This window comes from Salmo salar, chromosome 27, assembly GCF_965601325.2.
Source record: "Salmo salar chromosome 27, fSalSal1, whole genome shotgun sequence".
Taxonomy (NCBI): Eukaryota; Metazoa; Chordata; class Actinopteri; order Salmoniformes; family Salmonidae; genus Salmo; species Salmo salar.
Genome location: NC_138317.1, coordinates 4,554,403 through 4,579,253, shown reverse-complemented (window position 1 = coordinate 4,579,253; position 24,851 = coordinate 4,554,403). Strand labels below are relative to the sequence as shown.

Genomic DNA, 24,851 nt, shown 5'->3' with positions numbered 1-24,851 from the left:
GCTGGGCCTGGCTCCCCAGTGGGTCGGCCTGGCTCCCAAGTGGATGGGCCTATGCCAGGTTCCTTTAAGAGGGACTGATGATGTCACAGCAAGCACGAGCTCATCAGTGTTAGCCTAACTCCCAAATTCAGCTTGCCAGCTGTGGCTGTGCAGAGAACCTCCGCTTTTCTAACATTATTGTTCTGTTTATCCTTCACTGTGCTGTGCGTAAATGCAAGAACCATGAGTACAGTATTTGTTTCCATATGTTCCTGACGAAGTTGTCAAGGTTTTAGTCATATTTTCGTCATTGTACAGCATATTATGCTTTTTTATGCTAGCTAAAAAACTACTATAAAAAAACTACTACCATATCAAAACACCATTTTGAAGTGTCCAAATCAATAAACAGTTTATGATATATTGAAATCATAAACATAAAATGTACTACCTACACATGCTGTACATGTGCCACAATTGAGTATTTTTTTAAAGGAGCACCTGCATATGTGTAACGCCCTGGCCATAGAGAGGGGTTTTTGTTCTTTATTTTTGGTTAGGCCAGGGTGTTACATTGGGTGGGCGTTCTATGTTCATTTTTCTATGTTTTTGTATTTCTTTGTTTTGGGCCGTGTGTGGCTCCCAATCAGGCACAGCTGTAGTTCGTTGTTGCTGATTGGGAGTCACACATAAGGAGCCTGTTTTTCTTTTGGGTTTTGTGGGGGATTGTTTCTGTTTAGTAGTGTTTCCTAACGGGACTGTTTTGCTGTCGTGTTTTGTTCATTTTTGTAGTGTTCTCTTTGTTCGAATTAAATTTCAAGATGAACACTAACTCCGCTGCACCTTGGTCTACTCTGTCTTCCGACAGCCGTTACAATATGCACCAAAACCCTGTTGACAAGTGGCAATTAGTCACTCATATTGATCAGGTTGTATGCGCTGTTGAAACTAACACAACTCAAAAACCACATGGAAACCGGAAATATTATTTGCGTTACGTGTTAGAGGACAACCTGCTGAAGACAACCAGCTACATTTTGGAGTGATACATTTTGATTTGGTGGTCGCCAAAACTGAAAGAAAAATGCAACACTTACAGTACCAGTCAAAAGTTTGGACACACCTACTTTTTTTTTTTTTACTATTTTCTACATTATAGAATAACAATGAAGACATCAAAACGAACACATATGGAATCGTGTAGTAACCAAGAAAAGTGTTAAACAAATCAAAATATATTTTCTATTTGAGATTCTCCAAAGTAGCCACCCTTTGCCTTGATGACAGCTTTACACACTCTTGGCAATCTCTCAACCAGATTCATGAGGAATGCTCTTGAAGGAGTTCCCATATATGCTGAACACTTGTTGGCTGCTATTATTTCACTCAACCATCTCAATTGAGTTGAGGTTGGGTGATTGTGGAGGCTAGGTCATCTGATGCAGCACTCCATCACTCTCCTTGGTCAAATAGGCCTTACACTGCCTGGAGGTGTGTTTTGGGTCATTGTCCTGTTGAAAAACAAATGATAGTCCAACTAAGCGCAAACCAGATGGGATGGCGAATCGCTGCAGAATGCTGTGGTAGCCATGCTGGTTAAATGTGCTTTGAATTCTAAATAAATCACGGACAGTGTCACTATCAAATCACCCCCACACCATCACACCTCCTCTGCCATGCTTCATGGTGGGAACCACACATGCGGATATCATCCGTTCACCTACTCTGCGTCTCACAAAGACATGACGGTTGATACCAAAAATCTCAAATTTGGACTCATCAGACCAAAGGACAGATTTCCACCGGTCTAATGTCAAATGCTTGTGTTTCTTGGCTCAAGCAAGTCTCTTCTTCTTATTGGTGTCCTTTAGTAGTGTTTTTTTTTTAGCAATTTGACCATGAAGGCCTGATTTACGCAGTCTCCTTTGAACAGTTGTGTCTGTTACTTGAACTCTGTGAAGCATTTATTTGAGCTGCAATCTGAGGTGCAGTTAACTCTAATGAACTTATCCTTTGCAGCAGAGGTAACTCTGGATCTTCCTTTCCTGTGGCGGTCCTCATGAGAGCAAGTTTCATCATAGCGCTTGATGGTTTTTGAGACTGCATTTTAATGTTGAGGACAGCGGAAGGACGCGGGAGGACGCTAGCGGAACGCCTAGCCAATATCCAATGGAACAGCGTGGCACGAAATACAAAAACCAAAAAAATGCAAGAATAAAATTTTTTCAAACATACGACTATTTTACACCATTTTAAAGATAAGACTCTCGTTAATCTAACCACATTGTCCGATTTCAAAAAGGCTTTACAGCGAAAGCAAAACATTACATTATGTTAGGAGCGTACATAGACCAAAATAATCACACAGCCATTTTCCAAGCAAGCATACAGGTCACAAAAACCCAAAACACAGCTAAATGAAGCACTAACCTTTGATGCTCTTCATCAGATGACATTCCTAGGACATTATGTTATATAATACATGTATGTTTTGTTCAACCAAGTTCATATTTATATCCAAAAACAGCTTTTTACATTGGCGTGTGATGTTCAGAACATGCATTCCCACCAAACACTTCCGGTGAATTTACAAAATTACTCATCCTTAACGTTGACAAAATACACAACAATTATTTTAAGAATTATAGATACAGAACTCCTTTATGCAATCGCTATGTCAGATTTGAAAATAGCTTTTCGGCGAAAGCACATTTTTCAATATTCTGAGTACATAGCTCAGCCATCACGGCTAGCTAATTTGACACCCGCCAAGTTCGGGACAAACTAAACTCAGAATTAGTTTTAGAAATATTGTATTACCTTTGCTGATCTTCGTCAGAATGCACTCCTAGGACTGCTACTTCCACAAGAAATGTTGTTTTTGTTCGAAATAATCCATAGTTATGTCCAAATCCCTCCGTTTTGTTCATGCGTTCAGGTCACTATCCAAAGGGTAACACGCGAGCACATTTTGAGACAAAAAAAGTCCAAATGTTCCATTACCGTACTTAGAAGCATGTCAAACGCTGTTTAAAATCAATTTTTCTGGTATTTTTCTGGTAAAATAGCGCTAATATTCCAACCGGACAATAGTGTATTCATTCAAAGAGGAAAAGAAAAAACAGCGTTCTCGCGTGAATGCGCATATCCAATCTCTTTGTCCCCAGGCAGACCACTGAGAAACTGACCTACTATACTCTGCCCAGAGACAGGAGACGGCTCAATCCCCTTTCTGAAGGCTTTAGACAGCCAATGGAAGCCTTAGAAAGTGCAACGTAACCCCACAGATACTGTAGTTTCGTTAAAGAATCAAAAGAAGAACTACAAATTCTCAGACAGGCCACTTCCTGCTTGGAATTTTCTCAGGTTTTTGCCTGCCATATGAGTTCTGTTATACTCACAGACACCATTCAAACAGTTTTAGAAACTTCAGAGTGTTCTCTATCCACATCTACTAATAATATGCATATTCTCGTTTCTGGGCAAGAGTAGTAACCAGTGTAAATCGGGTACGTTTTTTCATCCGGCCGTGAAAATACTGCCCCCTATCCTAAACAGGTTTTAAGAAACTTTCAAAGTTCTTGAGATTGTCCAGATTGACTGACCTTCATGTCTTAAAGTAATGATGGACTATCGTTTCTCTTTGCATATTTGAGCTGTTCTTGCCATAACATAGACTTGGTCCTTTACCAAATAGAGCTATCTTCTGTATACCACCCCTTCCTTGTCACAACACAACTGACTGGCTTAAGTGCATTAACCTGTTATGGCTAGGGGGCAGTATTTTCACAGCCGGATAAAAAACGTACCCGATTTAATCTGATTATTACTCCTGCCCAGAAACTAGAATATGCATATAATTATTAGCTTTGGATAGAAAACACTCCAAAGTTTCTAAAACTGTTTGAATGGTGTCTGTGACTATAACAGAACTCATTTGGCAGGCCAAAACCTGAGAAGATTCCATGCAGGAAGTGGCCTGTCTGACAATTTCTTGCCCTTCTTGATTATATCTATCCATTAAAGAGGATCTCTGCTGTTACGTGACACTTCCTACGGCTCCCATGGGCTCTCAGAAGGCGGCAAAAAGCTGAATCGTGGCTTTGCAGGCTCTGGTTGAAAGAAAGTAGCGCGTTTGGGTAGTGGCTGGTTACAGTACTGTGAGACTCAGGCTCGTGCCCGCGTCGACAGAATGCTTTGTTTTCTTTCGACTGCTACTTCAATAACAAATGTTGGTTTGGTCCAAAATAATCCATCGTTATATCCAAATAGCGGCGTTTTGTTCGTGCGTTCCAGACACTATCCGAATGGTAAATAAGGGTCGTGCGCATGGCGCATTTCGTGACAAAAGATTTCTAAATATTTCATTACCGTACTTCGAAGCATGTCAACCACTGTTTAAAATCTATTTTTATGCCATTTTTCTCGTAAAAAAGCGATAATATTCCGACCGGGAATCTGAGTTTCGGTAAAAAGAGGGAAAAACAGAAAGACGGGGGCAGCCAGTGCACGCGCCTAAGCCCACTGTCCCCTGATCGGCCACTTGACAAACACGATAATGTGTTTCAGCCAGGGCTTTGAATTACGTCATTCAGCTTTTTCCCGGGCTCTGAGAGCCCATTGGAGCCGTGGGAAGTGTCACGTAAGAGCAGAGATCCTTTGTAATGGATAGAGATGGTAAAGAAGGCCAAGAAATGGTCAGACAGGGTACTTCCTGTACAGAATCTTCTCAGGTTTTGGCCTGCCAAATGAGTTATGTTATACTCACAGACACCATTCAAACAGTTTTACATTTACATTTACATTTAAGTCATTTAGCAGACGCTCTTATCCAGAGCGACTTACAAAATGGTGCATTCACCTTATGATATCCAGTGGAACAACCACTTTACAATAGTGCATCTAAATCTTTTAAGGGGGGGGGGGGGTTAGAAGGATTACTTTATCCTATCCAAGGTATTCCTTAAAGAGGTGGGGTTTCAGGTGTCTCCGGAAGGTGGTGATTGACTCCGCTGTCCTGGCGTCGTGAGGGAGCTTGTTCCACCATTGGGGTGCCAGAGCAGCGAACAGTTTTGACTGGGCTGAGCGGGAACTGTGCTTCCTCAGAGGTAGGGGGGCCAGCAGGCCAGTGGTGGATGAACGCAGTGCCCTTGTTTGGGTGTAGGGCCTGATCAGAGCCTGAAGGTATGGAGGTGCCGTTCCCTTCACAGCTCCGTAGGCAATCACCATGGTCTTGTAGCGGATGCGAGCTTCAACTGGAAGCCAGTGGAGAGAGCGGAGGAGCGGGGTGACGTGAGAGAACTTGGGAAGGTTGAACACCAGACGGGCTGCGGCGTTCTGGATGAGTTGTAGGGGTTTAATGGCACAGGCAGGGAGCCCAGCCAACAGCGAGTTGCAGTAATCCAGACGGGGGATGACAAGTGCCTGGATTAGGACCTGCGCCGCTTCCTGTGTGAGGCAGGGTCGTACTCTGCGAATGTTGTAGAGCATGAACCTACAGGATCGGGTCACCGCCTTGATGTTAGTGGAGAACGACAGGGTGTTGTCCAGGATCACGCCAAGGTTCTTAGCACTCTGGGAGGAGGACACAAGGGAGTTGTCAACCGTGATGGCGAGATCATGGAACGGGCAGTCCTTCCCCGGGAGGAAGAGCAGCTCCGTCTTTCCGAGGTTCAGCTTGAGCTGGTGATCCGTCATCCACACTGATATGTCTGACAGACATGCAGAGATGCGATTCACCGCCTGGTTATCAGAAGGGGGAAAGGAGAAGATTAATTGTGTGTCGTCTGCATAGCAATGATAGGAGAGACCATGTGAGGATATGACAGAGCCAAGTGACTTGGTGTATAGCGAGAATAGGAGAGGGCCTAGAACAGAGCCCTGGGGGACACCAGTTTAGAAACTTTGGAGTGTTTTCTATCCAAAGCTAATAATTATATGCATATTCTAGTTTCTGGGCAGGAGTAATAATCAGATTAAATCGGGTACGTTTTTTATCCAGCCGTGAAAATACTGCCCCCTAGCCATAACAGGTTAATTGAAATGCATTGCAGGTGACTACCTCATGAAGATGGTTGAGAGAATACCAAGAGTGTGCAAAGCTATCATCAAGGCAAAAGGTGGCTACTTTGAAGAACCTCAAATGTAAAATATATTTAGATTTGTTTAACCTGTTAGGGCTAGGGGGCAGTATTGACACGGCTGGATAAAAAACATACCCGATTTAATCTGGTTACTACTCCTGCCCAGTAACTAGAATATGCATATAATTATTGGCTTTGGATGGAAAACACTCCAAAGTTTCTAAAACTGTTTGAATGGTGTCTGTGAGTATAACAGAACTCAAATGGCAGGTCAAAACCTGAGAGATTCCTTTACAGGAAGTGGCCTGTCTGACCATTTATTGTCTTTCTTTGACATCTCATTCCATTACAAAGGATCTCTGCAGTAACGTGACACTTCCCACGGCTCCAATAGGCTCTCAGAGCCCGGGAAAAACCTGAATGTCGTCATTCCAGCCCCAGGCTGAAACACATTATCGCCTTTCTCAAGTGGCCGATCAAGGGACTGTGGGCTTAGGCGTGTGCACTGGCCGCCCCCGTCTTTGAGTTTTTTCCTCTGTTTACCGAAAAGGAGATTCCCGGTCGGAATATTATCGCTTTTTTACGAGATAAATTGCATAAAAATTGATTTTAAACAGCGGTTGACATGCTTCAAAGTACGGTAATGGAATATTTAGAATTTTTTTGTCACGAATTGCACCATGCGCGCGACCCTGATTTACCATTTTGGATAGTTTCTGGAACGCACGAACAAAACGCCGCTATTTGGATATAACGATGGATTATTTGGGACCAAACCAACATTTGTTATTTAAGTAGAAGTCCTGGGAGTGCATTCTGACGAAGACAACAAAGGTAATAACATTTTTGTTATAGTAAATCTGATTTTGGTGAAGGCTAAACTTGCCGGGTGTCTAAATAGCTAGCCCGTGATGGCTGGGCTATGTACTTAGAATATTGCAAAATGTGCTTTCACCAAAAAGCTATTTTAAAATCGGACATATCGAGTGCATAGAGGAGTTCTGTATCTATAATTCTTAAAATAATTGTTATGCTTTTTGTGAACGTTTATCGTGAGTAATTTAGTAAATTGTTAGTAAATTCCCCGGAAGTTTGCGGGGGGGTATGCTAGTTCTGAACGTCACATGCTAATGTAAAAAGCTGTTTTTTGATATAAATATGAACTTGATTGAACAAAACATGCATGTATTGTATAACATAATGTCCTAGGGTTGTCATCTGATGAAGATCATCAAAGGTTAGTGCTGCATTTAGCTGTGTTTTGGGTTTATGTGACATTATATGCTAGCTTGAAAAATGGGTGTCTGATTATTTCTGGCTGGGTACTCTGCTGACATAATCTAATGTTTTGCTTTCGTTGTAAAGCCTTTTTGAAATCAGACATTGTGGTTAGATTAACGAGAGTCTTGTCTTTAAATAGCTGTAAAATAGTCATATGTTTGAGAAATTGAAGTAATAGGATTTTTAAGGTATTTGAAAATCGCGCCACAGGATTCAACTGGCTGTTACGTAGGTGGGACGAATTCGTCCCGCCTGCCCTAGAGAGGTTAACACTTTTTTGGTTACTACATGATTCCATATGTGTTGTAATGACTCTCTCTCCTTGGTGAGGATCAAAGGTTCCAGATCAGCTTGGCAATGACTGACAGATAGCCAGACACCCCCCCCCACACACACACACAGGAGAGGAGAGGGGGGAGTTGGGCCAGTTGTATGTCTTAATAGCCGGTCATAAATAGTTTGCAGAAACTCTCCCTCTGGCTCTCTAGTATGTGAAGACTGACATTTCTTTGTTTCAGAGAGACTTTTGCTGGGAAACCCTTTTTCTCCAAAGGATTGGACATTGGAACATTATTTCTGATGTCCAAATGTTTGGAATGGTTGGTGGAGATCTAAAGAATAATCATGTCATATGGTTTATTATTTTGTGATATCATTAACCTCTCTAGGGTCGGCGGGACGAAATCGTCTCACCTACGTCAACAGCCAGTTGAATCCCGTGGCGCGTTATTCAAATACCTTAGAAATGCTATTACTTCAATTTCTCAAACATATTACTATTTTACACCATTTTAAAGACAAGACTCTCGTTAATCTAACCACACTGTCCGATTTCAAAAAGGCTTTACAACGAAAGCAAAACATTAGATTATGTCAGCAGAGTACCCAGCCAGAAATAATCAGACACCCATTTTTCAAGCTAGCATATAATGTCACATAAACCCAAACCACAGCTAAATGCAGCACTAACCTTTGATGATCTTCATCAGATGACAACCCTAGGACATTATGTTATACAATACATGCATGTTTTGTTCAATCAAGTTCATATTTATATCAAAAACCAGCTTTTTACATTAGCATGTGACGTTCAGAACTAGCATACCCCCCGCAAACTTCCGGTGAATTTACTAAATTACTCACGATAAACGTTCACAAAAAACATAACAATTATTTTAAGAATTATAGATACAGAACTCCTCTATGCACTCGCTATGTCCGATTTTAAAATAGCTTTTCGGTGAAAGCACATTTTGCAATATTCTGAGTAGATAGCCCGGCATCACAGGGCTAGCTATTTAGACACCCACCAAGTTTAGCCCTGACCAAAGTCAGATTTACTATAAGAAAAATGTTATTACCTTTGCTGTTCTTCGTCAGAATGCACTCCCAGGACTTCTACTTCAATAACAAATGTTGGTTTGGTTCAAAATAATCCATAGTTATGTTCAAATATCCTCTGTTTTGTTCGTGCGTTCAAGACACTATCCGAATGGTAAAGAAGGGTGACGCGCACGACGCATTTCGTGACAAAAAATGTCTAAATATTCCATTACCGTACTTCGAAGCATGTCAACCGCTGTTTAAAATCAATTTTTATGCCATTTTTCTCGTAAAAAAGCGATAATATTCCGACCGGGAAAGCGTGTTTACGTTCAAAGACGAAAGAAAATAAAACATGGGGTCGACTCGTGCACCAGCCTCAGTCTGATGGTACTCTGACCGGCCACTATCCAAACCCGCTAATGTTTTTCAGCCAGAGGCTGGAATTACATCATTCAGCTTTTTCCCGGGTTCTGAGAGCCTATGGGAGCCGTAGGAAGTGTCACGTTACAGCAAAGATCCTCAGTTTTCAATAAACAGAGCAAAGAAGAACAAGAACTTGTCAGACAGGACACTTCCTGTAAGGAATCTTCTCAGGTTTTTGCCTGCCATATGAGTTCTGTTATACTCACAGACACCATTCAAACAGTTTTAGAAACTTTAGGGTGTTTTCTATCCAAAGCCAATAATTATATGCATATTCTAGTTACTGGGCAGGAGTAGTAACCAGATTAAATCGGGTACGTTTTTTATTCGGCCGTGAAAATACTGCCCCCTAGCCCCAACAGGTTAAGGATGGTATAACAAAGTAACTGTAACTGAAAGTGTCCTATGTATCAAGTTTACATCTAAATGTTGTATAAAATATATTATTAAATATGAGAATAATTATTGGGAAGATAACATGTTATTTTAACCTTCTAAATTAGATAATTGTTTTTCAGATAAACTTGTTCCCAGTCAGTAACCATGCCCAACTGAGCACAGACATTGTGTCGGCGTGATGGAACGCCCCTTTTTACCTGAGTATAAAAGCCTTGCTAATGAAATTTACACCAGACCAAGCAGACGAATGGTGTAAGCCGGACGTTACGAATGGTTAAAACTACTGACCAAAACATGCCGGGTTGCTGCTGACGTGTAAAGTGATTGGGAGCTTGAACCTGAAGAATCAACCTTGAGACCACTACCAGACCAGCCGACATACAGCGCGAGCTGAACGTTACAAATGGTTTAAACTCTGAGACCACTACGAGACCAAAAGACGATAGACCGTGGTCTACCCATTGAAATGGTTAGAAACTCTGAAGCAAGTGTGAAGATCACCTAGGAGGACCAGAAACATTCACAGTTTAAAAGTGGTCCTCGAACTTTGACTTAAGTCACAAGGTGGGAAGGAGAATCCCCACATACAACCATTGGTACATCTGAAGTAACTGTTCTAACAAGCACTTCACTACCAGAGAAGCTCTACAACTGACATTGTGACCTCTGGTGGACAAACCAGAGCCTCACACCTATCCAGCCCCTTCCTCATAGAAGGACCGATTGGTTTCAACAGAGAGATGACAGAGAAAGACAACTGTGTAAATATATATATATTGCATTTCTTATCCGAATGAGCGGAGGTTCATGTGCAAAGTATTACTATTCCTTTGAGCGTAGGTTCCAAATGTAACAACGATAAGTTTAGTCTCTTTGTCTCTACCTTTCTGTTTCTATTGACCCCTCCCTTTTGTAACAAGCCATCATATCTTGTCAGTCCACTTGGGACTTTTATCGCATGTGTGTTGTGTGTTTATGTATTGTGTTATTCTTTAGGTAGTTAGTATATAAATAATTAAGCCAATTTGTGTATTGCTGATTCATCAATAAGGTTAGGGTTCTTGCAGATATCAAGAAGTATGTGATGTTCAGAATGAGACTGATATGAGGTAATGATTTAATAAGTGACTGTTATTGATGTAAGAGATATCTATATCTCTTTAGAGTTTAAGTCGGGAGATAGTAACTAATTAAACAACATTTTCCTGTGGTGCCCCAAATTCCTAATGAGTTAATTGTTATATGATTCATTTAATTGAGTAACAATTAAACATAGTTAGTTGATAAAATAAGTCATCAGATTAATGATAGTCAAGTCAAGACAGTGTTATTTCATAGATTTGATGTCTTCACTATTATTCTTCAATGTAGAAAATAGTAAAATAAAGAATACCCCTTGAATGAGTAGGTGTGTCCAAACTTTTGACTGGTACTGTAAGTGTTTTTCTTTCCGTTTTGGCGACCACCAAATCAAAATGCATCACTCCAAAATGTAGCTGGTTGAAATCAATAGAATGAGAGGTGCGAGTTGGATTACACATCCTGTTCAAACTAACCACACAGAATCTGGGAATAACAGTCCAATAGAACTGGGTCCAAAATCTGATAGGATTTTTCTACTGGATTCTTGTATTGGAATCCTATAGGATAAAATCCTATAGGATAAAATCCTATAGGATAGGTTCCAAAATCTGATAGGATTTTCTCTTGGATTTTTTTTACTTTCCCAGATTAGACAGTTGAGGAATCATGCATAAGAGAACAGCCCACATCCCTCAAACTCAACTCTTAACCTTGAAGTCAGTTCCACTGCTTTTTTAAATTGTTCCCCTCTAATCAGGGACTGATTGAGACCTGGGACACCAGATGGGTGTAATTAATTATCAGGTAGAACAGAAAACCAGCAGGCTCCAAACTTCGTAGGGTAAGAGTTACATTCTCCTGGCCTACATCAATGGTAAGAGCCTAAATCAAACTTAAATTAACTCTAAAAAAGAATGAGAAAAAATGACAACAGAAAAAAAATGCATTATGGCTTGCATTTATTGAGATATTTTGTTTTAGTTGCTTATAATTTGTTCCAGTGTAACAAAGAACTTGTGTTGGTACCAAACTGATGAAAATATGGCACCCCATGAACAGTTTGCTCTAAGGTAGTTCCACCTATATAATATCTTATTAAATGAATCCATGTAGTTAAAAAATATATACTGTAATTAGACCTATATAAAATAATTAAACAATGAATACCTTATCCTCTCCTATAATCCATGCTCACAATACAATGAATCTATTGGAATTAGAAGGAATTCAGCTATTGAAGTTCTTATACATTGATTTACTGCAACACAAAGGATATATCAAGGACACAGCGCAATAAAACAATGATGATGGAGAGAAAAGGATAAGACAAAGACACCCTCAAAATGTGACAGAATGTGTGTGTGGGGGGCATAGGAAAGGAACAGGACAAATACAAAAAAACGAAAGACAACAGCAAAATGTAGCACTGACATAATCCAATTTTGACAATAATACAGTGTGGAACAGCAGTTGGCCTATATGATTAGAATACTAGAATGGCCATGAACCTTATGATGGGATATAGGTCAACCATTTTTGTCAGGAGGTTGGTCACACTAGCGGTTCTGGGCGGGGGCAGTGCCCCTGTGACAACAATGGACCCCCTTGTGGCCCCCCTAAATGTGGAGTATGAAATCATTTTTACATAACGATAGCAAACATTTGTTCTTTTACATCCGTTATATCCGTTATTAGACAGTGGCAAAAATGATGATTATGAACATGGTCTTTTGCCTGCTAATGCCTGCAATGCAGTGAAGAAAACGATATGACAACAATAACTGGCCCCTCTAACAGCACAACTGGCCCCAGCTTGGCCCCCCCAGTTGAAATGGTCTAGAACCGCCACTGGTTGGTCAACCATGGTTTGCCAGTGAAGTGATAAAATAGTGTAAAAAAGAATTTATCTGCACTGTGTTTGTTAGCTAGGTAGCCAGCCAGTTTTAGCGGAAGGATTTTCTTCCTCAAATTAACTGCCAATATGCCAACATCCCACAACCATAGACTAGCTGAAATCAGTTGATGATAGGACTTAGACAAGTTGTAAATGCAACAAGTAGCCTACTGATATTGTATCATATAATAGAACTCACAGCTTCCGAAGGAGGCATTTATGGTCTGTTTACATATATTTTAGAGGCTATTTATACAGAAAATGTGTAGAAACCCTGTATAAACTGAATTTATAATTATGACAATATTTATGTTGACAATAATTCTATTACACAATTTCTTATGTCATATGCCTTACTTTTATTTTCCTGCATAAGTAAAATCAGGATTGTACCTCTACTGCCATTCATTCCAGTTAGACAGGTTTGGATTTCTCCCTGACCAATATGGCTGCCATTTTACACCATTCTGGAAGTATGACGGTTTATGACATAGCCCTTCTAGTAATTTAATAGGATCTCTATGAGTTAGCACTTGGTGGTGGAATGTAAAATGTAATTTTATGTTCATAGGCTATAAAAAAATATACTCTTTTAGATAAAAAAATATATATATTCTGAGTAATTACTCACAAATACATTGATGTTAAAAGCTATGCGTAAATTCTTGGTGATATATTTACAGACGTTCTGAATCTGATCATTTTCTAAAATCAACAGCGTTACCCCTACCAAGTGAAGTTAACAAACAACAGCAGTGTGTACTTTTGTCAATTGCTGTGTGCAGCCATACAAACAACCCATCTGATCCCATTCATGTATGTGTAGTAATAAAGCTCGCCAGCTTGTAGTCCCCCAAAAAATTGAAATGAGTTACCTTTGGTTCATTCAGCCATTCCTATAAGAGATATTAATGGGGAAAGAATGGGGTTTTGGGATAAACACCAGAAATAGAGTCTGAGGTTAACACAGACTTAGAAGATCTTACACATTTTGTTCTATGAGATTACCAGGGTTGGGGTCAATTCCATTTCAATTCCAGTCATTTCAAAAAGTACAATGAAATCCTAACGCCAATTCTCTTCCAATGTTTTTCAATTCCGAAACTTTTCAATGGAAATTGGAATTTACGTGCTTGTTTTGATTACATAAATGCTTTAAATTAACATAAATTGACATTAGCTGATGAAGATATTCTAATAGAACAAAACCTATAAGATCACCTAAACCGGTGTTTACCACAGACTTTACTTTCGGCGTTGAGACAAAAAAAAAAACATTCCTTTCCCCATAGGCTTTGACCAACGAGCTATGGCGGAGTTAGTGCCTTCAAAAAGATGCCATTACTATTGCTCTCTATAACCAGGTTTCCATCCAACCTTTTTATGTGAGTAAAGTCCACGCCGTATAACGCTAATTTTTGTGTGAGAATAAAATCAGTAGAGTTTAAAATGCGATGGAAACCCATTTCACTTTTTTTTATTTTATTTAAAATATTCTGTACGTCGGAATTTAACCGCAAAAGGCATTTAATCCCCAACAAGTCAATTTGATGGAAACATCTTTGGTGTGAAAATGTGCATATTGTTTTAATGTGGATTTTAAGAATATTCTTATGTTTTGGCAATTGGATGGAAACCTAGCTTACAACACCCATGACTTCAATTCACTCTTGCTTGTGGTTGTCATTGTTCTGAGCAGTGACATCCTGTGGCAAAGAGAAGAGCCGCAGTTTGCTATGCAGCTGGACACTGAGGTAGGCACAGTCCTGCGTATCCAGGGAGTGAGCCAGGGCCAGGTAGGCCGACAGACTCCCCGCCAGCAGCAGCCTGTCCAGGGGCAGGGCAGGGAGGAGCCACAGCACCACAGCCAGCTCCACACACACGGGGTGACGCAGGTGGGCGAAGAGACGCTGAGCCCGGGGGGACTTGAGAGCCAGAGGGTCTCCCAAACCAAGGCACTCATAATAAACCTGAGAGAGATGGAGGGATGGAAGAGGGAGGATGGAGGGAGACCGGGAGAAAGGGATAAATTACTTATTGCAGATATTATACCAGTTATTTACATTTCATCAGAAGGATATTCTTAATCATTCTATTGCTGACTAATTCCAGCTTTGGCATCCCATCAAAGACAGCATTTATGCAGATTATTAAAATTGTAGGCCTATTACAGTGCGTGGGAGAGGGACAATGATCAAATGTGATGCATGAAAATGCTTTGGTGTAACCAGTGTCAAAGTGAACAGTATCACTTCATCCACTGTCCCTGTCCCCTTACTGGCCTCAAACTAGTGGTCCTCTGATTGCAATCACGTGACTGCAATCTTACTCTGTTACAGCTGCATGGGTTTACTTTACCTGCTTGATGCCCAGTAGTTCAGGATAGTCAAATATCAGCAGTATACTGCAGATGATGGACCAGCAGAGGAAGTGCAGGGTGAAACAGAGCAGCGGGAACCAGGTATTCCATGGGGCATTACGTACTGACCACAGACAGGGTGCATCCGTCACAGGCTGCCAGTAATGCATCAATATCTATAACAGGGACAAGACAGTGAAGTAGGACAGCAAAGGGGGTATTTAAATGTAGAATTGTCTAATATTTTTAAGACCATAAGATTTTATAAATGAAAGTGTGTGTGTGTGTTACCTGGAGAGCCAGAGCAGTGGTTGAGCAGTACATAGCCCGGTTCAGTACCCCCAGGACAGACTGACAGGCCTGCTTGACTGGAGCCCAGGCCAATAGGCTGTGCTGGACAGTAAAAAGAGCCAGAAGCCCCAGATCCACAACCACAGACTTGAGAACAGAGCTGTCCCGCAAAGCTACAGACCATGGTACAGAGTCTATATAAAGTACAGAGATATGGACAGAGGGATACGATAATTATATGGCGTGGTAGGTTAGGTATTGGTGATTATCAGTACAAGACAACAACAAAGTCTTAGAGCAAAGTATAATGATGAATTCCCATTGTTGAAGTGACCTTGTTAGTCAGAGGGTACAAGTCTTGGCCCTGTTTCCCAAAAGCATTGGTTCTAACGATGAACATAGCCTTAACCTCTAAGGGATCGGTGTCCTTATACCGGGACGGTTGTTGCTAACGGGCGCTAATGTGGCAAGAATGACGTTGTAAGTAACAGCAAACTTCCCAGGACAGACATGTCTTATATGGGCAGAAAGATTAACAAGAATTTAAGCTAACTGCACTATCCAATTTACAGTATCTATTACAGTGAAAAAATACCATGCTATTGTTTGAGGAGAGTTCACAAAAACAAAAACGTTAATCACGGCAACTGGTTTGATACATTCACCTCTGAAGGTAAATAATGTAGTTACATTCAGTAATCTTGCTCTGATGTCATCCTGAGGGTCCCAGAGATAAAATGTAGCATAGTTTTGTTTGATACAAATCTATTGTTATAGTCAAATGTAGGAACTGGGTTCTACAGTTTGACCCTACTGCTGTCTCTGGCTTCACACCCACCCCGCCATCTAGGTGTGTGAAAGTTAGTGTATAAGCTAATGATCCATCATGTATAACATTCATTGGACTGTGTAAGCTTAAATGTTGTATTACCATATCATTTTTGTATGTTCTCTATAGTTATGTACTTGAAAATGCATCAATTGACCAATTCGGCACATTTGGGCAGACTTCATAGAAAATATTGTGCAGTACTGCAATGCTTCACTGGATCAATCTGAAACTTTGCACACACACTGCTGTCATCTAGTGGCCAAAATCTAAATTGTGCCTAGACTCCGATATTATCGCATGTCTTTTTGTTTGTATTATCTTTTACCACATCTAAATGTTTTATATTCTCCTACATTCATTTTACATTTGCACAAACTTCAAAGTGTTTCCTTTCAAATGGGATCAAGACTATGCATATCCTTGCTTCAGGTCCTGAGCTACATCCAGTTAGATTTGGGTATGTCATTTTAGGTGAAAAATGAAGAAAAAAAGATTCCGACCCTTAAGATGTTTTTGGGAAACCGGGCCATGTTGAGCTAACATTGTTTTGCACATGCACATTAACGTTACATCACTGACATTAACGTTACATCACTGCGTTCGATTTCGACTGCAGTACTTGTTCTAAGGTCTCGGTTCCCGTTCCAAAAGTATTTATTGAGTTGAATGAAACATTCAAAAAAACATTCTAACATGCTACTGAAACAATGTATCCGGAAGTTGCAACAGCTATGAACCGTTTGTATAGTTTGAGACCACAATGTGCTACTTTTCCTGATGAACACACAACCCTTTGCCAAAGAGTCAGGAAACATACCTTGACACAGTGGCGACTCTCCAGTGATGTTATGATATATCGCTCGAAATGAGATAAAACGAACAAAGTCTGCACCGGTTATAAAAACGAAGACAAAGTTTAACAGCGCCAAGATGCAAAGGGTCATACCACGAGCAGTGACTGACGCCATTTCAATATGGACTTTTTCTTCATTAGGCAGAAAAAACAAGAGGCGTCGCCTCTTCCTCTCTGATCAGTGCTTATGCGGGATCCTTGGGACGTAGCTTAACCGGAACCATAGTACTCACCTATCCGTCCTAAGGATCCTTCATAGCACTCACCCTGCTGCTTTTGCCCGCCGAGCGCCGCCCGAACAAGGAGAGGAACCGACTTCGGCGGAAGTCGCGACACGAGGCCAGCTGGACACTCAACAACTTGGGGTTGAGCAAAGCTTTGAGATGTTTGGGACAACATAGCAGTGGGGAGAAGGAGATAAATTATTCTGCGTTCATAACCTAGTGGGAAGTGGAAATTAACCATGCACAACTGGGGAAATCCACTTCAACGGCTCTCCAACTGGTAATTAGTAGTGGGAATCTCGTCTGTCATCCTGAGCTCCCACATGTGTTGATTTAACCATTATGTAACTGCAAGTCAGATTAAACGTAACTGTTCAGTAACAATCTCACTCTTAAAAGTTCATATTTTGTTAACTCATACCCAAAAAGTAATTATAGGGAATATTTAATAGAAATCTGGAAACACTGGGCAGTTACTTTAATCAGTGACCATTAGTTGTGTGTTGCTCCCCTCATGTGGTCTTCCTAGGGTTCCTATCTTGTGCCCCGGGCTCCATCTCAGGAATGCTAGCTATATGGCATAAGGCATGTGGAGGCAGGAGGATGTCTCAATACTGCAGTGAGAGAAAAGCCCAAAAGTTGACATCTGCACAGGTCCACTGAAAAAAAACCTGATACATGATGACACTGTGGCAGATAAGGTTGTTTATGAAGTCTTTCATAAACAAGTAACACAGGTTAGCCTATATAGAAATATGTCAAAAGCATTCTGTCAAATAAAAAACTATAGCCTAGGCTACACCTTCTTCTTTATTTTTTCAAATTGTCTTTGGAAAACAGAATCTCCTTTCCTAGTGTACTAAAATATTGATGTTACAGAAAACAAATAATACATAACCCCAGAATTGGGCCTGCCCTCTGCAATATAATCAACACAACACACAATGAGGGATGCACAATGTTTGCCAAAAGAATGCTGCACACTTAAAAAATGTAGTCTTCTCACAATTAATGAAATATTGTTATTCATTGTATGGCATCAATAAAGCCAAAACAGGGAGGAGGGTGTCAAGGCTTCAACGGCAACCTGGACTCAGGGGTAGACGTAACATAGATGCGGTAGAGGAGTCAATGGATCATCTGCAAGGAGTCAATGGAACACAGACGTTCCATTGACCAGATTGGCACTCCTTCAAGAAATCTGATCAAACAAAGTAAATATTTGTCAAATCTGTCAAGATTTTTGTATTGTAACTGGCCTACAATATGGTTACTGATTTGGCTATATTTGGCTGTTTTCACTGAATAAGTTGTCCCTTTTCAGGTTTAGAAGAAGTACTTGCTAAATGCTAACTCCTGTTCGTATAAACTGGTTAGCATAGCTAGCATACAGAAATCGGTGGTGGTAGTCAAATTCGTTTCTAACTGTAATGCAGTTGATTGGTAACGATGACATGAACATGTGTTGGGGTTGACATCAGTGGAGGTTCCTCAGAGGAGGAAGGGCAGGACCATCTTCCTCAGTGAATTTCATACAAATAAAAATAATAAAACATAGAAAAAGTTATCAATTTTCGATAAAACTTTACTAAATATCATCACGTCACCAAATAATTTATTAAAACATACTATTTTGCAAAGAAGGCCTGCAGTAGCGTCAACAGCACTCTGTTGGGTAGCACCATGGTGTAGCTGGAGAACAGCTAGCTTCCGTCCTCCTCTGGGTACATTGACTTCAATACAAAACCTAGGAGGCTCATGGTTCTAATCCTCTTCCATAGACTTACACAGTAATTATGACTTACTCACAGTAACATCCGAAGGACGTCCTCCAACCTATCAGAGCTCTTGCAGCATGAACTGAATTTTTTTCCATCCAATCAAAGGATCAGAGAATTAATCTAGTACTGAAAGCATAAGCTACAGCTAGCTAGCACTGCAGTGTATAACATGTGGTGAGTAGTTCCAAAATGAAGGAGAAGCAAGAAAGAAATAGAGATGAGATTTCGTTAAAGAAAAATTACTTTAACTTACTTAGCTAGCAAATGCAGCTGGCTAGTTTATCCTTCTGAAACACCCTGCTCAAACAGAGGGATGCTATGTTAGCTAGCTGGCTATGACATTCCAACACAACACTGGAACTCTTCCAAGTCAAGGTAAGCTTTTGATTTTACTAATGTAGTGCCACCGGGGCCCGCCGATGTAATTGCTTACTGTACACTGTAACGTTACTGCATGATTTTTAGCAGGTTTACTAACTAATTAGTTATATTAGCTATGCTGACTATGACGTTACTTTAGCTAATGTGATAACAACGATGTAGGGTGTGTGTAGCGGTTTCGCTTGGAAAGTTTTTTTCACCTGGTCACATACAGCTGATGTGTTGTGCATTGAAGTCCACAAGCGAAGGGAAGATGTGAGAGGAGAGGAGATGCGAGAAGGAATACATAGTGGCTGCTCTGAAAGAGAACTGTGTTTATGTGTGATCGGGGTGGATTCTGTTGAAAAACATTTTTTAAACGAAGCAACCCGAACAAAACGAGGATAAACATACCTGATTTTGTCCAATAGAAACTCTCGTTGGACAAATGATTACACCCTGTATCAGCTAAATGCAGGCAGGAGTGTGCAAGGCGGTATTGAATGTCACTGTCTGTCCATATGTCACTGTCTGTCACCTCAAATTTGCCGTTCGACCTGTGTGCACATATGTTGTAAACTTTCATTCATAGGCTAAGTTGTAGCAACCTCATGATGGGTATAGGGAAAATTTGAGTATCATGTAGTAGCCTAAACCTATCACTGTTACATTGAACTGGGTGAATGGAATATGAATGAGTGACATCCAATATGCTTCAATAGAAATAAGGCCATGCTCATGAATTTTGTTTTTGTCCTCCCTCATCTTAAACGGCACTGACTGGCAGTGGTTGACATCCATACAAGCATTATACTCCAATTTCTACCTCAACATAGTGTGAAATACACGTATAAACAATAGCCTAAATGTGGGCTAATTTTGCTGGGAGAGACTCGGGATCTTTCCCTCACGCCCTTTCCTCCATGCATTTCCATGGCAATTCCATTGTTTTGGTCGAGTTCGATTGACCTCTTTACCACATCTATACTAGACAAAAGTCCGGGAACACTAAAATTTGTATGATATGATATGTAACATGGTGTGGTATGTATTCATTTGTGGATGTCCGTCATCCATTTCTTATATGTTACGAATTACAATTCGTATGATATGTTAACAATTACAATTCATATGATACATTCCCAACTGCAATTTGTACAATATGTTACGAATTTGCAATATGTATGATATGTTACAAATTCAAATTTGTTGTGGCTAAAAATGTTAGCTAGGTGGCTAATGTTAGCTAGGCTAGGGGTTAAGGTTAGGAGTTAGGTTAAAGGGTTATGGGAAGGGTTAGCTAACATGCTAGTTAGCTAATAGTTGCAAATTAGCTAAAATGTAGTAAGCAACAAGTTAGTTGCAAAGTTGCTAATTAGCTAAAATGCTAATGTTGTCCGTGATGAGTTTCAAACTAGCAACTTTTGGGTTATACACATGACCAAACACCTTCCTTAAATGTTGGCCTTTATTAACTCTCTGTCTTATGTAACCATACCAAACATAACATACTAATTTGAGTGGCCCGGATTTTCGTTTACTATGTTACGTATAGTCTAAGAGACCAGCCTGTCAACGGCTAAATTCTTCCGTCAAGTTTCGACAGATCGATTTACGGTAGTCTACACGTCGCCCTCTGAGTGAAACAGGTCATGTAAATCAGGAAGCTACTGGTTGGTCACCGCCATTGAAAATATTTTTACCTGGGATTTAAAAAAGGCAAATGTCGTGGTTTTGATAACAACATTTATCCAGAAATATTTAAGCCACATCTTTTTGTATTTTTATCAGGGGACATGCGGCTCACTACAATTTGCGCTGGAGCGCTCCTGGGAATTGTTATTTTGTTACTCCTCAACCTGTCAGGTGAGAGAACATTCAAAACAACCTTACAAACAAAGCAAGCAGACGTTAACAATAAATTATAAATCATGTACTGAGTGTGGCCTTTACATATTCGCAATGTTGCAGAATATGATGTTGTCGATAAAAGTAAGAATTATATTGTACTTCAGTTTTTAGTTTTGTATATTTGCGTGCATTTTTTAAAATTATTATACATGATTGTGAAACTTTTTAATGTAACGTTAATCTGTAACAGCGTTCTGCATATTCTTGATCCACTGCAACTGGAAATAGTTTACAAATGGGTATGACATTTTGCCCACATGACATTTTAACGTTAGACAGGTAGGACAGTCTGAAAACGACCTCTTTATACGGAAGTTAATTTCAATAGAACACATGTTGTATTTAAACTGCACTTAGGCACAATTTGTACTAAAATAGTCAGACACCTTTCTCCAACTTGTGTCAGATATCATGTTGATTGAGTTGACACTGTGAAATGAGAGGCCTAACACATAACATGCAAGCAACATACCTTGCTACAGTTTACACACCAGATAATGTGATATAAATAACCAAAGATTTGTGCTGTTCATTAATTAATGGACGTTACATGTTCGCCTATACAAAACGGCATTATTTTTCAACTAGCCTGGGATTGGCGATACTCTCTTTTGTTCTCAATTCTCGAAATCTTATAAATTAGTGATGGGGGGGATCGATACAGTTACAAATCGGTATATTATTTTGGATGATACATAGTTTTGTATCGTTTTAACAATATTGCAATATAATTGTTGCCATAGTTGACTGTACCTGCTCCAAAACTCCTGTATTTTTAATTCATAGCTTTTTCAATATCTACTTTTTAAATAGGGAGCCAATTTGTTTTCAGCACTTTTCTTTCCATGACTGATCAAAACTCATCCTTTCATGGCTCTCTCTTGTCTCTCTGCAGCAGACATATGGTGAGCAATATGTTTGGAACATGAAATCACAATAAAATCACAGTATCGAATCGCTTATACATATTGTATCGGCACCTAAATATCATGATAATATCGAATCGTGAAGTCGATGGCAATTCCCAGACGTGTAAAAAAAAAAAAAATCTATATTTTTTTTGAATGTATTTTTATTTCACCTTTATTTAACCAGGTAGACCAGTTGAGAACAAGTTCTCATTACAACTGCGACCTGGCCAAGATAAAGCAAAGCAGTGCTACAAACACAACAACACAGAGTTACACATAAACAAACATATAGTCAATAACACAATAGAAAAATCTATGTACAGTGTGTGTGCAAATGTAGAAGATTAGAGAGGTAAGGCAATAAATAGGCCATAGAGGTGAAATAATTACAATTTAGCAGTAACACTGGCGTGATAGATGTGCAGATGATGATGTGAAAGTAAAGATACTGGGGTGCAAAAGATCAAGAGGGTAAGTAATAATATGGGGATGAGGTAGTTGGGTGTGCTATTTACAGATTGGCTGTGTACAGTGATCGGTAAGCTGCTCTGATTGCTGACAAAGTTAGTGAGGGAGATATAAGTCTCCAGCTTCAGTGATTTTTGCATTTCCTTCCAGTCATTGGCAGCAGAGAACTGGAAGGAAAAGCAGCCAAAGGAAGTGTTGGCTTTGGGGATGACCAGTGAAATATACCTGCTGGAGCGTGTGCTACGGGTGGGTGTTGCTATGGTGACCAGTGTGCTGAGATAAGGCGGGGCTTTACCTAGCAAAGACTTATAGATGACCTGGAGCCAGTGGGGTGGGCGACGAATATGAAGCGAGGACCAGCCAACGAGAGCATACAGGTCGCAGTGGTGGGTAGTATATGGGGCTTTGGTGACAAAACGAATGTCACTGTGTTAGACTACATCCAGTTTGATGAATAGAGTGTTGGAGGCTATTTTGTAAATGACATCGCCGAAGTCAAGGATCGGTAGGATAGTCAGTTTTACGAGGGTATGTTTGACAGCATGAGTAAAGGAGGCTTTGTTGCGGAATAGGAAGCCGATTCTAGATTTACTTTTGGATTGGAGATGCTTAATGTGAGTCTGGAAGGAGAGTTTACAGTCTAACCAGACACCTAGGTATTTGTAGTTGTCCACATATTCTAAGTCAGAGCCATCCAAATAAACAAAAGGACATAGAATAATTTGATATTGAGGGGACCTAAACATAAAGGTTAAAGATATAGCAGACAGGCCAGGGTTATACTGAGCTGAGGTTATGTTGTTGCTACAGTTTTTACGCCAGATAATGTGATATAACCAAAGGTTGTTGGTGTCTATTAGTGGACGTTACAGGTTTACCCATACAGACTGCCACCATAGATTCTTCAACTAAGCCGGTATTGGCGATACTCTCTTTGTTCTTGATTCTGGAAAACCGTTATCTTATAAATGTCTGTGTCCAGATGCAGGTGGTTCTACAAACACCAGAGAAAATCCATGTTTTGCACCGTGTGAGGAGGGTCCTCGCCATCTTAGCTGCTGCACATCTAGCATTTCCTAGCATCTTTACCTGAACTAGTCATTTATATGCGACGCGGGCACGGCCACGTGCAGAAGTAGATGACAAAGATCGAAACAAAGATCTACACACATGTAAGAGGCATATCTCACTCTAAACAGAACATGGATTTACTGTTTACTACTGTTTACTACTTGTTCCTGACACACCTCTTATTTATATTCATGTTCTCACAGTCTGAGGTCATTGTGAGCTGAGCCTACACAGGACATATGGGTGATTCCTCATGAAATTACGAACCAAAAAAGCTGTCATCAAGGCAAAGGGTCGCTACTTTGAAGAATCTCAAATATAAAATATATATTTGTTAACTTTTTGGGTTTCTACTTGATTTCATATGTGTTATTTCATAGTTTTGATGTCTTCGGTATTATTCTACAATGTAGAAAATAGTAAAAATAAAGGAAAAACCCTGGAATGAGTAGGTGTGTCCAAACTTTTGACTGGTACTGTATACAGTGCATTTGGAAAGTATACTTTACATGCCAAAAAGTATGTGGACACTGCTTGTCGAACATCTCATTCCAAAATCATGGGCATTAATATGGAGTTAGTCCCCCCTTTGCTGCTATAACAGCCTCCACTCTTCTGGGAAGGCTTTCCACTATATGTTGGAACATTGTTGCTGGGACTTGCTTCCATTCAGCCACGAGCATTAGTGAGATCAGGCACTGATGTTGGACGATTAGGCCTGGCGTGCAGTCGGCATTCTAATTCATCCTCAAGGTCTTTGATGGGGTTGAGGTCAGGCCTCTGTGCAGGCCAGTTAGGTTCTTCCACACCGATCTCGACAAACCATTTCTGTATGGACCTCGCTTTGTGCCCAGGGGCATTGTGATGCTGACACAGGAAAGGCCTTCCCCAAACTGTTTCCACAAAGTTGGAAGCACAGAATCGTCTAGAATGTCATTGTATGCTGTAGCATTAAGATTTCCCTTCACTGGAACTAAGGGGCCTAGTCCGAACCATGAAAAACAGCCCCAGAACATTATTCCTCCTCCACCAAAGTTTACAGTTGGCACTATACATTCGGGCAGGTAGCGTTCTCCTGGCATCCGTCAAACCCAGAGCCTTCTGTCAGACTGCCAGATGGTGAAGCGTGATTCATCACTCCAGAGAACGGGTTTCCACTGCTCCAGAGTCCAATGGCGGCGAGCTTTACACCACTCCAGCCAACGCTTGACATTGCACATGGTGATCTTAGGCTTAACACACTTGATTTGACCACCAGAGAACTGAAAGATAACAGATATGAAATGAATATAACAGTATGCCAGTGGAAGGGAGGACCGTAG

General features: G+C 40.4%; 2 protein-coding genes across 4 annotated transcripts in view; one reads left to right on the top strand and one right to left on the bottom strand.

The window, feature by feature from the left end:
• Positions 1-11,516: 11,516 nt before the first annotated feature.
• On the bottom strand, positions 11,517-17,071 carry nrm (nurim). Its single transcript, XM_014176978.3, has 4 exons — positions 16,768-17,071; positions 15,119-15,312; positions 14,827-15,003; positions 11,517-14,438 (listed from the first exon to the last, which is right to left on the bottom strand). Exons 1-4 carry the CDS (start codon positions 16,916-16,918, stop codon positions 14,133-14,135), a joined length of 828 nt encoding a protein of 275 aa, XP_014032453.1. The 5' UTR covers positions 16,919-17,071; the 3' UTR covers positions 11,517-14,132.
• Positions 17,072-17,111: 40 nt separating this feature from the next.
• The window catches only part of cdcp1b (CUB domain containing protein 1b), a 28,907-nt gene continuing 21,167 nt past the window's right edge, over positions 17,112-24,851 (top strand). Inside the window, exons 1-2 of one of the 3 annotated variants that reach the window (XM_082970320.1) lie at positions 20,769-20,817; positions 20,960-21,034. In XM_082970320.1, coding sequence (XP_082826446.1) covers positions 20,965-21,034 — 70 coding nt within the window. In that variant the 5' untranslated portion in view covers positions 20,769-20,817; positions 20,960-20,964. Of the gene's footprint in view, positions 17,308-20,768; positions 21,035-24,851 lie in introns of those variants that run through there. The other 2 variants (XM_082970321.1, XM_082970319.1) reach the window with 2 other exon arrangements.

Bases quoted from the DNA above. Each gene is read 5' to 3' on its own strand.
- nrm (XM_014176978.3), bottom strand. From the start codon at position 16,918: ATGGCGTCAGTCACTGCTCGTGGTATGACCCTTTGCATCTTGGCGCTG. The intron at 15,313-16,767 runs GTATGTTTCCTG...TACTTTATATAG, and splicing joins AGAGTCGCCACTGTGTCAAG to ACTCTGTACCATGGTCTGTA. The intron at 14,439-14,826 runs GTAAAGTAAACC...CATCTCTCTCAG, and splicing joins AACTACTGGGCATCAAGCAG to GTTTATTATGAGTGCCTTGG.